The 16,214-nt window shown below is 36.9% G+C and overlaps 1 protein-coding gene across 1 annotated transcript in view; it reads left to right on the forward strand.

The window, feature by feature from the left end:
- The window catches only part of Snx2 (sorting nexin 2), a 39,993-nt gene that overhangs the window by 7,126 nt on the left and 16,653 nt on the right, over positions 1-16,214 (forward strand). Inside the window, exons 2-7 of the mRNA XM_051201180.1 lie at positions 3,013-3,130; positions 7,293-7,456; positions 10,161-10,227; positions 10,481-10,524; positions 11,888-12,029; positions 13,644-13,722. Coding sequence (XP_051057137.1) covers positions 3,013-3,130; positions 7,293-7,456; positions 10,161-10,227; positions 10,481-10,524; positions 11,888-12,029; positions 13,644-13,722 — 614 coding nt within the window. The remainder of the gene's footprint in view (positions 1-3,012; positions 3,131-7,292; positions 7,457-10,160; positions 10,228-10,480; positions 10,525-11,887; positions 12,030-13,643; positions 13,723-16,214) is intronic.

Below are 16,214 nucleotides of genomic sequence, written 5' to 3' on the forward strand. Positions count from 1 at the left end.
TTATTATGTGGTGCTCTGTTTTTCTTTTACTATCACACTAATGGGGCTTCTAATCCTCTGTCTCACCTAGAAGTCTTGTTTTTATTTTTGTTTACAATCTGTGGTGTGTGTGTGTGTGTGTGTGTGTGTGTGTGTGTGTGTGTGTGTGTCTTATGGGAGTTGGTTGTCTCTATTAAGTGGGTTCTAAGGATCAAATTTAGGTCATCAGGATTGACAGCAAGCATCCTGTCCACTGAGTCTGTCTTGTCTCCTTCCCTCCCTCCCTCCCTCCCTCCTTCCTTCCTTCCTTCTGGGTCTCACATAGCCCAGGCTGGGCATAGGCTTTCATTGGTTTTCCTGCCATCGCCTCCCAAGTTCTGGTATTGCAAGCATGAGCCACCATGCTTCCCTATACCTTTTTGTCTGAATAGCATTGTGAAGGTACAGCTTCTGTGTTTTATTGTTCACCCATTAGTATGTACATTTCAGTGGTTTTTAGGATAGTGAAATATATGTATCTATTACCATAGTCAGTTTTAGAATATTTTCATTATTTTAGAAAGATATCTTGTACACTTCAGGTGCTTTCCCTCCATTTTCTGAGCCTCTAACCTTAGTATAGCAATTAATCTCTCTAGAGTTCCTGTTCTGGAGTTTGAATGAGTAGAATCATAATTGTGTGTGCATGTGTGTGCATATTTATTTTTTTCCTACTCAGCATTGGAGGTGTGTTATCATAATGCATTGTCTGCAGGTATGACAGTGTAAATAAATAAAAATAGGGTCTTGCCTCGTGGCCCAGAGAGAACTTTAGCTTGTGACCCTATAGCTTTAGTCTTACTCCATGCTACAGTCTCAGAAGTTTGTCAGTATGCCTAGCTTCTACTTCCATGCTGATGCTTTTGGTGTCATGCTTGGTATCTGCAGAATGCAGAGTCACAAAGATTAAGGCTTTGGGGTTTTTTTTTTTTTTTTTTTTTTTTTTTTAACTCTATTTCTGTCTCACTATGTAGTCTATCTAGGCTGCTCTGAAACTAGTAATCCTACCTCAGCTTTCCCAGTGTTAGGATGGTATGAGTGCCCCACCACACATGACTGATTGTAGTGTTTGTATGCACATGTGCATGTGGGTGCCCACAGAGGCCAGCTGCCCATGTGGATACAGGGAATTGAATGTGAGTCAAAACTCTTAACCACTGAGCCATCTTTCTAGCTTACTTGTTTCTGTTCCAAGATGTGACCTCATGTAGTTCAGACTAGCCTCAAACTTGCTTTGTAGTCAGAGATGGCTTAAACTACTAATCTCCTTCCTCTGCCTCAACAAAGTACTGAGATTACAGACATGTACTACCATGTCCAGAAGATGAATGATATCAAAAGATGATTAGAGGAATATAGGTGAGGTTTGATAGGAGAGTGTTTGCCAGGTATGAGTACAGGGCTTTAGGTTCAGTCTGTACCACCACAAAAACAAAAAGATACTTATCCCATAAAAAGTTTACTTATTACTAAAGAAGAAAAAAAAATTGCCATATGAAATTAAGAATTTCTATTGTAGGTCTATTATTAATGTAGACTGCTGGAAATATCTGTAGTTTAAATCTGACTCTCCCTCCTAGACAAACCTCTGGGTGATAATCCCATTGCTCTGGAGCAGAGGCAGGCAAGTCTCAGAGTTTGATGCTGGCTTGGTCTACTGAGTGAATTGCAGGACAGCCAGGCCTACACAGAAAAAGTCTTGAAAAAAGAAAGGAAAGAAGCAAGCAAGCAAGCAAGCAAGCTGGGTGGTGGTGGTGTACAAAGACCTGGGAGGCAGAGGCAGGTAGATTTCTTCCAACTTTAAGGCCACCCTGGTCTATATAGTAAGTCCCAGGACATTTAGGGCTATACAGAGAAGCCCTGTCTTGAAAAAGCAACAAAACAACAACAACAACAACAAAAAAAACCAACTAATTTTGTTTGCTTCTTTTTACAAAATGCTTGAGACCTGTGTCAGTTAGTCTTGTCACTCCATGGAACCATATCTCTGGGCATGTCTTTGCTGGTTTATCTATATTAGGTTAATAAAACTGGGAAAATATATTACAATGAGTGATTTACTATACAGACCAGTACAGACGAGTTTCATATAGGCATATCATTAAGTAGGCAAAACAGCTGGGTTTGATAGAGTCCTAATATTCCCAGAATTTGAAAGGGTGAGGCAGGAGTGTTTTCTAGATTTGCCTGGGTTACATAACTGGACCTAATTAAAAAAGATAAGAGTCATTAATTTTCCAGATGAGTGTAGTACACACCTTCACACAAGTGCATGGGAGGCTGAGGCATGAGAGTACGAGGCTATCCTAGGCTATGCTACATATGAGACTCCTTGTCTCAAAAAAAAGAGTATTTTGAGAGATGGCATAGCTTTAGTTTGAAAGTATAGAATCTTAGAAATGGCTATATTCATAATTCATCTAGTATTAGATCTGTGTGTTCCATAGCATGCTTTTAGAGGTCAGAGGTGATGGAAAAAACAACCATGATCATAAAAAAAGCACTGACTTTTTTTAAAAAAAAATAATCTATTCATTTTATTCTATATATATTGATATTTTACAAGCACCTGTGTCTGTGTGAGTGTCAGATCTTAGAGTTACATTGAGCTGCCATGTGAGTGCTAAGAATTGAACCTGGGTCCTCTGGAAAAACAATCAGTGCTCTTAACCCCTAAGCCATCTCTCTAGCCCCCAAAGCATTGACTCTTAAAATCAAGGGACTTGTTCGGAATTTGGTTGTATTCTGGATACTATGGATTTGTAATTATAACAAATATGATAAATTGGTGCTTCTAAAAGGGATGACACTTGAGTTAAGTGGCTGTTGAGCAAAGGGGATGAACTAAAGTGTATTTTGAACCTTAGAAAAGAATCTAAGTGGGTGTTCTTTTCCTCCCTAATCAAGGGAATTCTGTATTTCTTTAGTTTATGAGATACAGTGAAAAAGCAAAGAAACATTCTAGTCCATTGTCTACTATTGTTCTTTTCACAGTCAAGTCCATCATCTCCTGAACCAGCCAGTCTTCCTGCAGAAGATCTTAGTGCAAACTCCAATGGCTCCAAACCTGTAGAAGTCATGCTAGACGATGACAGAGAAGATCTTTTTGCAGGTAATTTCACAGTAATAGGCAATTATATAATATTATATGCTATTAGATTACTCCTTATGGCAACTGAAATTCTGTGTCATAATGGGAGCTCTTGTACCACCCTAAAAAGTGAATCTGAGCATAGTTGGTGCCTGTAATCTTAGCATTATGGATATTGAGGCATTAAGATTGTTGTGAGTTCAAGGTTAGCCTAGCTTGTAAGGTGAGATCAGTAAACAACCCAAAACAAAACAAAAACTTAGCAGGATAGGGACTATGTAGTTAGATCACTCTGTAAGAAATACACACAGACCATTAAGAGAAGCAAAACTTCCCTTTAGCTTTAAGAATTTGAAATGACCATATTCTTAGTAGATAGCAGTGACTATTGTTTTGGTTGTTATTGTTACTTACAAGTTGTCACAAAGCAAAATCAGAGTATGAATTTAAAAATCGCTATATGGGGGCTAGAGAGATGCCTCAGCAGCTCTTCCAAAGGGACCTAGGTTTGATTCCTAGCACCCACATGGTGGCTCACAGACATTTGTTAACTCCAGTTCCACGGGATTTGATGCCTTCTTCTGGCCTCTGGTGGCCAGAATAGACATACCTGCAGGCAAAACACCCATACATATAAAAAATTAAAAAAAAAATCACCTTGTTACAGGTTTGCTGTTAGATAAGTTGGTGTTTGAATGTGTTCTAGTTATAAGGATAGAATTTGGTGTAATCCATTCTAACTTAGAAAAAAAATGCTTGACTTTTATAAGTAATTATGCCTTAAAATTAAGTTAAGATTTTAGTTAATGGGCTTGGCATTGGTGGCACACCCCTTTAATCCCAGCACTCGGGAGGCAGAAGCAGGCGGATCTCTGTGAGTTCGAGGCCAGCATGGTCTACAAGAGCTAGTTCCAAGACAGCTTCACAGAGAAACCCTGTCTTGAAAAACCAGATAAATAAATAAATAAGATTTAAGTTAACATTTTAATATTGAAAAGCAAAAATTAAAATTTTAATATTGACACAAAATTAAAATAGTAAATATTTTTGTATTTGACAACTAATCTATGACAAAGATTGTTAATAGTGTGAGGCTAGCCTAGGCTACATAATGAATAACAAGGTTAGGGATCCATAGCAAGACCCTGTGTGAAAGAAAAGAAAGAAAGAAAGAAGAGAGGGAGGGAGGGAGGGATGGAGGGAAGAAAGAGGAAGGAAGAAAGGGCAACAGTGAATTGTCAGTATTTGTTTAAAATACTAAATAATTTGGGGTTGGTGAGAAGGAATCAGTGGATGAAGTTCTTTCTGTACAACACTTTTTTGAGTTTGAGCTGGTAAACCCTCAGGAAAACAATTGCCCTTTGACCTCTACATGTACTCTGTGGCACGTATCCTGCACTACCATACATACATACGCCATGCACTACTCACACAACAAAAATTTTAAATAAAATAATTTTTATGCTTTACAGTTTAACTTCACTGTGGTATTTTTTTTTTTTTTTTAATCTTGTTTTTGTTTTTTATGAGACAGGGTTTCTCTATAGCTTTGGAGCCTGTCTAGAACTCGCTCTGTAGACCAGGCTGACCTCAAACTCACAGAGATCTTCCTGCCTCTGCTTCTGCTTCCCTAGTCATGCGCCACCATTGCCTGCTGAGACCATGTCTGAAAAACCAAACAAAAAAACAAATTTAAGGCAGATCATCAGTATGCTTAATCTAAGCCTGTCCATTTGATTTCTTATCTTCCCATATTAATTGCTTAGATTATGCTTAACCTTACTTAAGTTTCTGGTCCTTTGTAGCTGAAGCAGCTACTAGTACAAGCACAGAAAACTTTTTATCAGTATAGTAAAATGTTATTGAAAAACATTGGATGGCTTTAGACTTCCTAATGCTGTGGCCTTTTAGTACAGTTTCTCGTGTTGTAGTGTCTCCCAACCATAAAATTATTTCAATGCTACTTTATAACTCTAATTTTGCTACTGTTATGAATCCTAATGTAAAAAATATTCAATATATGACATGGTCACAACTCACAGGTTGAGAACCACTGAGTTTAAACCAGTGTCAGTGGAATCTTTTGTTGGTTTGTCATTATTTGTGCGTTGTGGCTGTATCACAACCCTTCTGGGTTCATGGGGTGGATGGCCTTTGCTACTTCTGTTCTCATAGCTCAGTTTCTTTAAAGATTATTTTCATGTGTGTGTGTAATTTTTCTGCATTTGTATATGTGCACCAGTACATGCAGTGCCTACAGAGGCACTAGATTCCCTGGAACTGGAGTTATGAATGATTATGAGCTGCCATGGGGGCTCTGGGAACTGGAAGAGTAGCCAGTGATCTTAACTGCTGAGCCATCCCTTCAGCCCGTCACACCTACTTTTGATGTACTACTTTTTACTTTCAAACAGTGTTGACTGTTTTTTTTGTTTTTGATACAGGGGTCTTACTATGTAGATCAAGCCTCAAACTCATAGATAGGGATCTACCGATCTCTGTCTCCCAAGTGCTGGGATTAAAGGCCAGCACCACCATATCAAACTTATTGTTGTTTACTTTCATCTCTTTAAAATTTTTCCTATTACATTTGTGTGTGTGTGTGTGTGCGCACACACACATACACATACCACAACATGTGCACGGAGGTCAGAGGATAACTTGTAGAAGTTAGCTCTCTTTCTACCATCTGGGTCCCAAGGATCAAATTCAGGTTATCAGGCTTATGAAAAGCACATTTACCCAATGAACCATTCTCTTGCCCTGTTTTCATTTCATTAAAATAAATAAATAGATAAATAAATGCAAATGCTAGCAGTCTACAAAGCTTGAAGTGGATCTAAACTGTCGGGGCATGTGTAGTCTGTTGTATCTGTATTTTGTAGTTTCCCCTTTGGTTACCATAGTTTGGAAGATTTTAGTTATTAATAATTTTCTTTTATTACAAAAATATGAAGAGATCCATACTAGTTATCTTGTCAATATTATGTAGACAGTCCAAGTAATTTGATAGCATGTCAAGCTGTGTAATTTCAAGTTGACTGCTTAAAGTGACTCACTGACCACAATTAGTACTTTCTCCAAATTCCAAGAATCCAGGAACCAAGGCTGAAAACCATTGGTCTGATCCCTTGTTTGCCTTATAATTTCATCTTCTTGGTATCAGTTCTGTAAGCCAGCAGGGCTGTTGTGCTGTTTTGTCTTAGGCTCACTGATTAAATTTCACTGTCCTAGTCTTTTCTATCTTTCTTTTTTTTTTCTACTTATGCTATTATTCTGTTTGCATGGAATTTTTCCTCAACTTCTTCCTGTATCTATTTAAACAATCTCAAGTCAGAGTCACAGACTATTTCTGATTTTCCCTACCCTGAAGTATTTACTCCTGTGTCTGCTCAAATTAAAGTGTTTGTTCTACTGTTCATATAGTGATTGAGTGTCTTATAACATTCTTTATTATTCTCTTAAGTCTTTTATTATTGTTTAACATTCCACATGTCTTGTTTTCTCAACTAGATTATAAACTCCCTGAGGGCAGGTATGATTTTTTTTCCATTTCTTTGTGTTTCTTCATTGCATTTAGCACAGTATTAGTCTGTAGACTTCAGTTTATTGATGTGGTTTGATTTTAAATATGTTTAATTTTAAATATTTCAAGAGAATGAGCATTTAAAATTAAAACTTAAACATCTCTTTGCTTTGTGCCATATTTGTATATTCAACTAATACTCAGTAATCTTTGGCAATTAATTGCTTTAGATTACTAACTTGGTGAGTGTTTTTCATAACAGATTTTTAATCCCAATTGGGATAGTTAAAGGCAGTCTTACATAAAATTTGTTTTCATATATGAACAATCATATTAACCTGAATAAAATAAAGGTAAGTTATTACATGTAAGCTGTATTACCAGTTCAAACACAAATGAATATGGAATTAGTCACATCATTGTTTTTCTCCTAGTATAGATAATTAAGCTGACTTAATATAATTCTTTATAAAATCAACATAGTTCCTGTTGTAAAGTTTTCATAAACAACTAAATAATTAGGTACAATAAAGTCCCTTGTAGTGATAACTTATAAATTATGATACTTTTGAGACTTGTTTGTAGGTATGTTTTTTATATTTCATGAACTGCCATATGCTGTAATTTCCTTGATTAACTTGTTTAATTTATGTCTAGAAGCCACAGAAGAAGTTTCTTTGGACAGTCCAGAAAGAGAGCCTATCATCTCCTCTGAGCCTTCTCCTGCAGTCACCCCTGTCACACCTACTGCACTCATTGCTCCTAGAATGGAATCAAAGAGTATTTCTGCTCCAGTGATCTTTGATAGATCCAGGGAAGAGGTAAGGAGAGATGTTTATAATTCTAGGTTATTGTGGAAAGAATACATATTTTTGTTCGTTTTCCAGAACTTTTCTCTTATTAAATTATTCCTAATTAAAGCCTTTCAGACATTTTAGATGGCAAAACTATACTAAGAAGAAAGTTGTGGTGGCACATGTCTATAATCTCAGTCTTTGGGAGGCAGAGTCAAGTAGATCTCTGTTTGTTAGAAGACAGCCTGTTTCTACAATAGTGATACCGGGTGTTAAAACAGAGGGTGGGGGATGGTGGGGGCGGGAAGCATAGGGGCACCTGGTGTTAAATCTCTTTCTCTCAAGAGATTGACCTAGCATATTATGTACATTGTTTTTGTTGTTTGATTTTTGAGACAGGGTCCTTTTTACTCTATAGCCCATGCTGGCCTGGGACTCAATAGTATCTCAGCTGGCTATAAAACTCACAGCAGTGTTCCTGTCTTAGCTTCTCTAAATGTCCCACCCCTCTGAACTCTACCACTTAACCTTCTTAATCAAAGAGTTTGAAGTGGGAGTGTAGTTCAGTGGTAGAGTGATTGCCTCATATGCTCATGACCCTAGATTCTATCCCCAGAGCTACCAAAAAAAAGAAGGCTGTTTGATGATTAAATTGGGGTATTTTGTCATTTGTGGTCTTATGATAACAGTATAGGCCTCTGCGGGTTCTTGTGTTGGACAGGTGATGGGGGAAAGTACTGAAAGTGGCATTATGAGTAATTTTCTTTGACAGAGCATGTAGTGAATACTATTGGTACTTAAGATTGCTATCTGGCATCTGTTTATTTTTACAGCACTGAGGATTGGACCCAGGGGCTCTTGCATGATAGGCAACTGTTTTACCTTTGAGCTATAGGCCTAGCCCAAGACTTTATCTTTTTGAATTGCCTCAAGCTTTTAGTTTTAAAAGAGAGAGGTACATATCAATAAAAGTAATAAAAGTTGTTTCCTTGTGACCTGATAATTCTTTTACTTTATAAAGGATAGAATTATTAAGAAGCAGGACAGTTAGAGAAGAATTAAAAAATCATGGTATTTAAAAATTATTCTCAAGTAGAAATTTATAGCCAGTGTAATCACAATTAAATACTGACTATATACAAAGGTGAATAGCTTCCCCAAAATAATACAAATGAAAAGTAGTAAGATATAAATAAATGAGTACTCACAATGTCTGATTCCATGATATGAACATTAAAAACAGATAAAATTAGTGAACAGTATATGTAAATTAGGTATCAGACTGTCAGCTATGTTGGCCAGATAAAGAAGGTGTGACTGGAAGGCAGGCTCTTAAGAGGGCCTTTGGGGATATACTTGTTGCTTGCATTTCTCATTTGGGTTTTGGATACAAAGGTGAATTCATTTTGTGAGAGTTTATTGAACTGTCCACTTAACAGTTAATACATTTTTCTGAATCACAGTGTCTATAAGAAAGTGACTCTGAAAAGGAAGATGGCTAGAGAAACATGCTTTTGTTACAGCTTTATATTGCTAATATTGCCTTGACATTTTGGAGACTTAATACTGTGAGATTTCTTGTCCTTTGATTTTTGCTTTTTGTTTAGTGTTGTGCATAGAATCCAGGCATTGCTTGCACTAGGCAGGCACACTGAGTTATACTCCTGGCTGACTTCTCTAAAAACTCTTTCTGTAACAAAAATATTTGAAATTCTTGGGTTTTGTTTGTTTTGTTGTTTGTTTGTTTGTTTTAATCAGGGTTTCTCTGTGTAGCCTGGCTGTCTTGGAACTCACTATATAAAAGAGGCTTTTATCTCAGAGATTCACCTGCCCCCCTCTTCCTAAGTCCTGGGGTCAAAGGCATCAACTACCATGACCTGGCTGAAATTTTTTATTGTTGTTTATAATTTTTTTAAATATATTTATTGTTATTTCATATGCATGGGTGCTTTGCCTCTGTGTGTGTCTGTATGAGGGTGTCAGGTAACCTGGAACTGGAGTTAAAGACAGTTGTGAGGCTGCCATGTAGTGCTTGGAATTGAACCCGGGTCCTCTGGAGGAGCTGTCAGTTGTCTTAACTGCTGACCCCAAAATATTTATTTTTAAATTGCTTTCAAAAGGTCCTTTATGTAGTCCCATCAAGTTAATTTTTTCGCTTGTTAATTTTGAAAATTGAGTTTTACAGGACCTTTATTGTTGTCGAGGAAAATATGTATTTATTTTTATTAGATAACTAGAGAAATCATTCTGTTAAAATTTGTTTTACATATGATTTCTTCAAGTATGTAAGCTTCTGCTGGTATAGATAATGAGTTCTTTTTAGTTATTCAGGATTGGAAATTATAGGGCAGGGGCTCTAATGACAGTTTTGTAATCTATCAGTTGGGCTGGGAATGCGGCAGTCTCTCCTCTATATGTTGACTAGTGTGGATCTCTATAATAGTCTCCATCTTTTGCAAAAAGAAGCTTCTTTGATGATGGGTGAGAGCTACACCTATTTGTGGTATAAGGATAAGTATTTACAATACAGTTAGAAATTATATTGGTTTAGAGAAATGATAGCAGTATGATCTGTTTAGGGCCCAGGCCCTCTCTAGACACAGATAGACGACCAGAACTGCAGTACTAGGCATAAATTCCCTCCTGTTGACAGGGCCATGAATCCAATTAGACAGCTGCTGGTTACTTTCAAGAGAAATGGACTTTTTAACACCAAAATATACTTTTATAGATTGAAGAAGAAGCAAATGGAGATATTTTTGATATAGAAATTGGTGTGTCAGATCCAGAAAAAGTTGGTGAGTCATTATTATTTTCTGTTCTTCTTTTTGATTGGCTTGATTGTTATATCCTATATGGTTATGGTGCTTTTCTTTTAAACTTTTTTGTGTGTTTTAAAGCATTTAATTCAATCAATTTATTTGTAATTATTTTGGTGGTACCAAGAATTAAACCCAGGTTCTTATATACACTAGGCAAGCAGTCTACTTTTACCTCCTCTAGTGCAAGCACATGAATTTTAATGATATTCTTTGACTTCTTTCTTTATAGGTGATGGCATGAATGCTTACATGGCATATAGAGTAACAACAAAGGTGAGCTTTTTGCTTCTTTATTAAAGTGTTGGCCCCCTCACTCTGTGTGGTAGAGAGGATGTGAGCATAAGAACGAGAGTTTGCAGGCAGTGAACTAATGTAGACCTGAAGGTTAGGCATGGCCAAAGTAGTTGTAAGGTGAGACATGTGTGAGGGAGTGAGTAGGAACTCGAAGGAGGAGTCAAGGCATTGGGCTTTCCAGAGTTCTGTCTGTAAGTGACTCCTGACTGAGTCATCATCTTATGTACTTAGCGTAACCATGTTGAGGACTTCTGATTTCATCCTTAGCATACAGGAGAACTGTTAGAGAGGGTCAAACAAAAGTATGGCACTATTAGATTTGTTAGCACAGCTCTGTCTTTAACTCAATGTGAATTGGGAAGATCCCAAGCACAGGTCCAGACTTTCAGTTAAAGACCACTGCAGTTACTAAAGGATTAAGTCTTGACACACAAAGCCCATCTGTCATAGTGATCTTAACTTTACACTGGAGTGTAGGTCAGTTAGGTAGAGTGCCTGCATACCATTCGTGAAGCCCTGGGTTCACTCTCCAGTGTACAGAACAAGCGGGAAGTGGTGCACACCTGTGATGTCAACACTCAGGAGATGGGTAGGGGCAGGTGCAGCAGGAGGAAGTTCATAGTGAGCTCTAAGCCAGCTTGAGAAACACAAGCAGCTACAACCAGGGAGGGCATTGATACTTGATACTGAAGAAACAGTTTTGAAAGTAAATCAAAATAAGTTATTTCTGAATGTAGGTAGGAGAATCAATAATGTTTGAGCATAAGGAATCATGAATATATATATGATACAGAAAGTTTGTAGTTAGAGAAAGACAAGATGGGGAGGGACATAGTGAAATTTATTAATTGATGGTTTCGGGCTCTTTTGCAAGCGCCTGGCAATAGCAGTAAACAGTAGAGGAAAGTGCTGTCCTTATGGGACTTCAGCAGGGAAAATTTGGTGAGTTTGATCTCAGTCCGATTTGTGTGGAGCTGCCTTTTGGGATGTCTGGGCCATGGGTAAATATTGAAGAATCAATAGCCTATGCATTGTGAGTTCAAAGCTAATCTATATCAAGACCTGTCTCAAAACCAGAAAAGGGGGAAATCATTAGCAATAGTACAGTAGAGAGGGTGTTGTAGATCAAACATAAAATAAAGCAAGTGTTTTCTAACCATAAGTCACTTTTTAAAAACTATGTCTTGGACCCTAAATTTTAGTTTTGTTGTTGCCATTATCTATAAGCCATACTGCAATCATTCAAAAATTAGAGCAGACTACACTTGCAATTATATGCAGTATTAGTTTGTAAATGATCACTTTATATTAACAATGTGAAATATCTGTTCTTCATTTGTAGACTTCTCTTTCCATGTTCAGTAAGAGTGAATTTTCAGTCAAAAGAAGATTCAGTGACTTTCTTGGTTTGCATAGCAAATTAGCAAGCAAATATTTACATGTTGGTTACATTGTGCCTCCAGCTCCAGAAAAGAGTATAGTAGGTAAGCGTAAGTCAGAACATTACTTTTTACTGTTCCTAACTCAATTTTAGCTGTTGTGGTTTATGTATCCCTTAATCATCCCCAATCAGGGCTCCTGTCTAAAGGTACAGGTTTATATGTGTTGTGATGATCTTCTGTATCCTTGAAGAACATGTAGCTTGTAGTTTTAGTTCAAAATATAAATATCTGATTGTTGAATATTGGGTTGAAATTGATCAGTTGATCAAACTAACTTTCTAGGGTCATTAGAATACCAATTTACTGAGTCCTTTCCTAGTGATACTTATGTTAAAATGATGTTTTCTCTAAGAGCCAGGTGCTATTTTGGTGCTCAGCTATATATTACTCAAAGAGAAGTTCAGTTTAGCTTTGCTCGTATAAGAGCTATTTAAATTCTTCTTAGCTTATTGAGTTTCCAGCCAGATTTAGTGGGATCCTGCCTGAAACCCACAGGTCCTCCTGCCTCTGCTTCCCAAGTGCCTGAAATAAAACAAAAATCATTACTGTGATCAGCAGTAAGGGCTTAGTTTTCAAAATTCAGAAAATTTCAAAAGAAGCAGAAGCCTTTGTTATCTTCACTATAAATTTTTTGCTACTTCATTTACTGTGTGTGTTGGGCGGTGTTACTCTTGCTACCATGTGCATATGGAGGGCAAGAAAATTTATTGAAGTTGGTACTCTCCTTTTATGTGGATCCCTGGGATTGAACTCAGGGTAGTCATATTTAGCAGCAAGCATCTTCATACACTGAGCCATCTCAATGACCCCAAATATTCTATATTCTACTTTTAAGACTTATGTTTTAAATTTGTAGGGAAAGCATGTAGCAAATTCATCAATTAAATTTACTATGTTTCATCATTTCATAAAGACCTTTACTGACATTCACTGACTGTAGCTTTTTAAACTCCTTTTCATATGTTGAAATATAGTAATGGGGGCTAAGGAGAAGCTCAGCAAAGAGCTTGCTAGTTTTGCAAAGAGATAGAGTTTGTTTCCCAGGACTCACATTAGGCGCCTGTCTCACAACTGCCTGTAACTCCAACTCCAGAGGATTTGCTGTCCTCATCTGGCCTCTGCATTACCTATATGCATGTGTACATAACAAAATACACCCATACACAGAAGTAAATAATGAAATCGTTTTAAAAAGAAATGGGGGGAGGGGCAGAAATGAAGCTGAGGATCTAGGTCAAAGGTAGAGTATTTACTTATCTAGCATTCATAAGGCCTTGGGTTCAAGCCCAGGTCTAGGGAGAACATAGTCTTGAAATATCAAAGCATTACTGTTTTTAAAGTGTGAAGTACCACAAATAATGAAATTTTTATGTAAGCTTTTATATAAATTTACAGTATGAGTTCAAAACCCACAAATACAGCTCAAGTTATACTTTTTTTTTTTACATGTTCCTGCTGTAAATATTTATTCATTAGTGGTATTAACACATCATGAGATGTCATTCTTCAAAGTAGGTTTCTCTTTAAATAAGATCCCAGTTACCAACATAAGGCATTACTATAAAGTTAAAAGTATATTTTGATTATGAAGATATTATGATGATCTGTTTCCTAATAATCTAAAATTCTTATGAATTTCATCCAACTTCTTCACAGGTATGACCAAAGTCAAAGTAGGTAAAGAAGACTCATCGTCCACTGAGTTTGTAGAAAAACGAAGAGCGGCGCTGGAGAGGTAATTCCAAGTCACAACACCTCTGCTGCCATGCTTTATTAGTCTCAGCTTCTGTCTAATAGCATGACACATTTCAAGGTCATGTTATAAGCAGGACATTAAAGCAATGAATTAATTAATGCTAGGACCATATCATAGTCACCAAGAGCCCAAAAATGACTATAGTTGTAAGTGGAAAACATGGAAACTGTGCTTCAGAAACCTCTGGTAAAATGTCTGGAGAAGCAGTGTGTGGTGTACATTCCTGCAACCCTGGTAGTCAATAAACTGGCAGAAGGACTTTTAGCCATGGCATGCCCTGGCCTACGTAAAAAGACCTAGTCTCAAAACACAAAAGCAAAACAGGGAGGAAACTGGTCCTCTATGGTGAAATGCTTATATAACATTTCTGAGGCCTTGAACCATACCTTCAGCCCAGCCCCTTTCCAAATACAGTGGGTATAAATTATTTAGATGCTTAGAAAGTTACACCATATCTACTATTTTAATTGTGCCATATTTACCTATCTTACCTAATAATTTAGTTATAGTTTATCTAAATTAAATCTTTAAATGATATATATATATATATACACACATATGTGCATTTATACATACATACATACATACATACATACATACATATATGAGTGTTTTACCTGATTGTAAATTATGCACTACATGGAAACTTGGTACCTGTAGAGTTCAGAAGAGTGGATTGGATCTCCTGAGACTGGAGCTACACGTGGTTGTAAACCACCATGTGGGTTCTGAATCTTCTCAAAGTACAACTTTTTTATAATTACTGAGCCATCTCTAGCCCTAAGTTAATTTTTGTTTGAATAATTATTTGGTGTAAGCACTGTTAAACAGTGAAAACTGCATGCATGTGCGCTGTCAGTTTTGTGTACTTGATTTTGACTTTAGTGACAGTGATGTTGCTCCTTGCTTATTCATTATATAATTAAAGGCTAATTATAATATGCTATATTTTCCTTTAGAGTATATAATTATACATGTCCTATAGATTTAAAGACTTGCTTTTTTCCTTTCCTTTTTGAGACAAGGTCTCACTGTGTAGTCCTGGTTAGCCTTGAGCATAGAGATCAGTCTTTGCCTCCTACACTACTAGGATCAAAGGCATGTACTGCCACACCTGGCCTAAAGCTTACCATTTTAATGGCACACTAGAACATTCCCACTCCAGTTTCTTAACACATAGTTTTTCCTTATTTTGCTGAAATGTGAAAATAAAAGTGAGGCTATTAGAAGTCAACTCTATAGTACAACAAGCCTTTTTGTTTGCTTTTTTGGAGATAGGGTCTGACTGTGTACTCTTGGCTTGTCTGGAACTCACTGTGTAGACCAGGTTGGCCTGTCTCTGCCTTCCAAATACTAGGATTAAAGGTGTGAACCATGCATGATCCTGGTCACTGAAGCTTTACAGTTTCTAATGGCATAGTTAATTTTATCTGCTTCTCATTTTACCTTCGGCCTTGAAATCAGTAGCTAAGGTAGATAGAATGGGCTTTTAGGAATGTGTGTGTGTGTGTGTGTGTGTGTGTGTGTGTGTGTCTTGTGGTACAAATTAATTCTTACAACTTTGCTTCAGTAATAAATTTTTCACAATTTAAGAAAATTCCTTAATAAAGTCAGGTTAAACTTTTTTTTTTTTTAAGCTGAAGAGAGCAGGAGGAACCCCAGCAGCTAAGAGCACTGACTGTTCTTCTATAGGACCCCCATTCAATTTCCAGCATCTCATAATCACTCTAACTCCAGTTCCAGGGGATCAGATGCCTTCTTTTGACCTCTGTGAGCACTACATGCACAAAGTGCACAAACATACAGGCAGACAAAACATAAAGCACAAATAAGTACAATTCTTTTTTTTTTTTTTTTTTTGAGACAGGGTCTTTTCAAGTAGTCCTGGATCTTACTCTGTAGACCAGGCTGGCCTCGAACTCAGAGAGATCTGCCTCCTGATTGCTGAGATTAAAGGCATGCACTACCACTGCCCAGTATAAATTATACTTTTGAAAGTTTAAAAATAAATAAATTTAATATCTAAAGAATATGTAGTTTACTAATTTTAAATTTGAAAGTCTGAAAAGTGGGATTATTTCGGAGAGAATCTAGTTACTCAAAACAATCTAAATTATATCAGAAGTTTAAGTAAGTACTGGAATTGATTGCATTGTAAGAGAAGTCACAGGAAGAATAAAGAATAAAGGCCTGTGATACTCTTTCTTGCTTTTCTTAATTCTGAAATTATAACCACACCCTTGGAGAGATATTTTAATCTGATTTTCCTATGAGTAAGTTGGGTTTTTCTTTTGTTTTTTATTTTTCTTTTAGTTAGTTTTTTTTTGTTTTTTCAGAGTCTCTGTAGCTTTGTCTATCTTAGTACTCTATAGACCAGGTCAAGTCCTGAACTCAGAGATCTGCCTGCCTCTACTTCCCAAGTGCTAACTAGTGTCAAAGGTGTGTGCCCCTACACCCTATGAGGAAGTTTG

This window comes from Phodopus roborovskii, unplaced genomic scaffold (genome assembly GCF_943737965.1).
Source record: "Phodopus roborovskii unplaced genomic scaffold, PHOROB, whole genome shotgun sequence".
In the NCBI taxonomy this organism is placed as follows: Eukaryota; Metazoa; Chordata; class Mammalia; order Rodentia; family Cricetidae; genus Phodopus; species Phodopus roborovskii.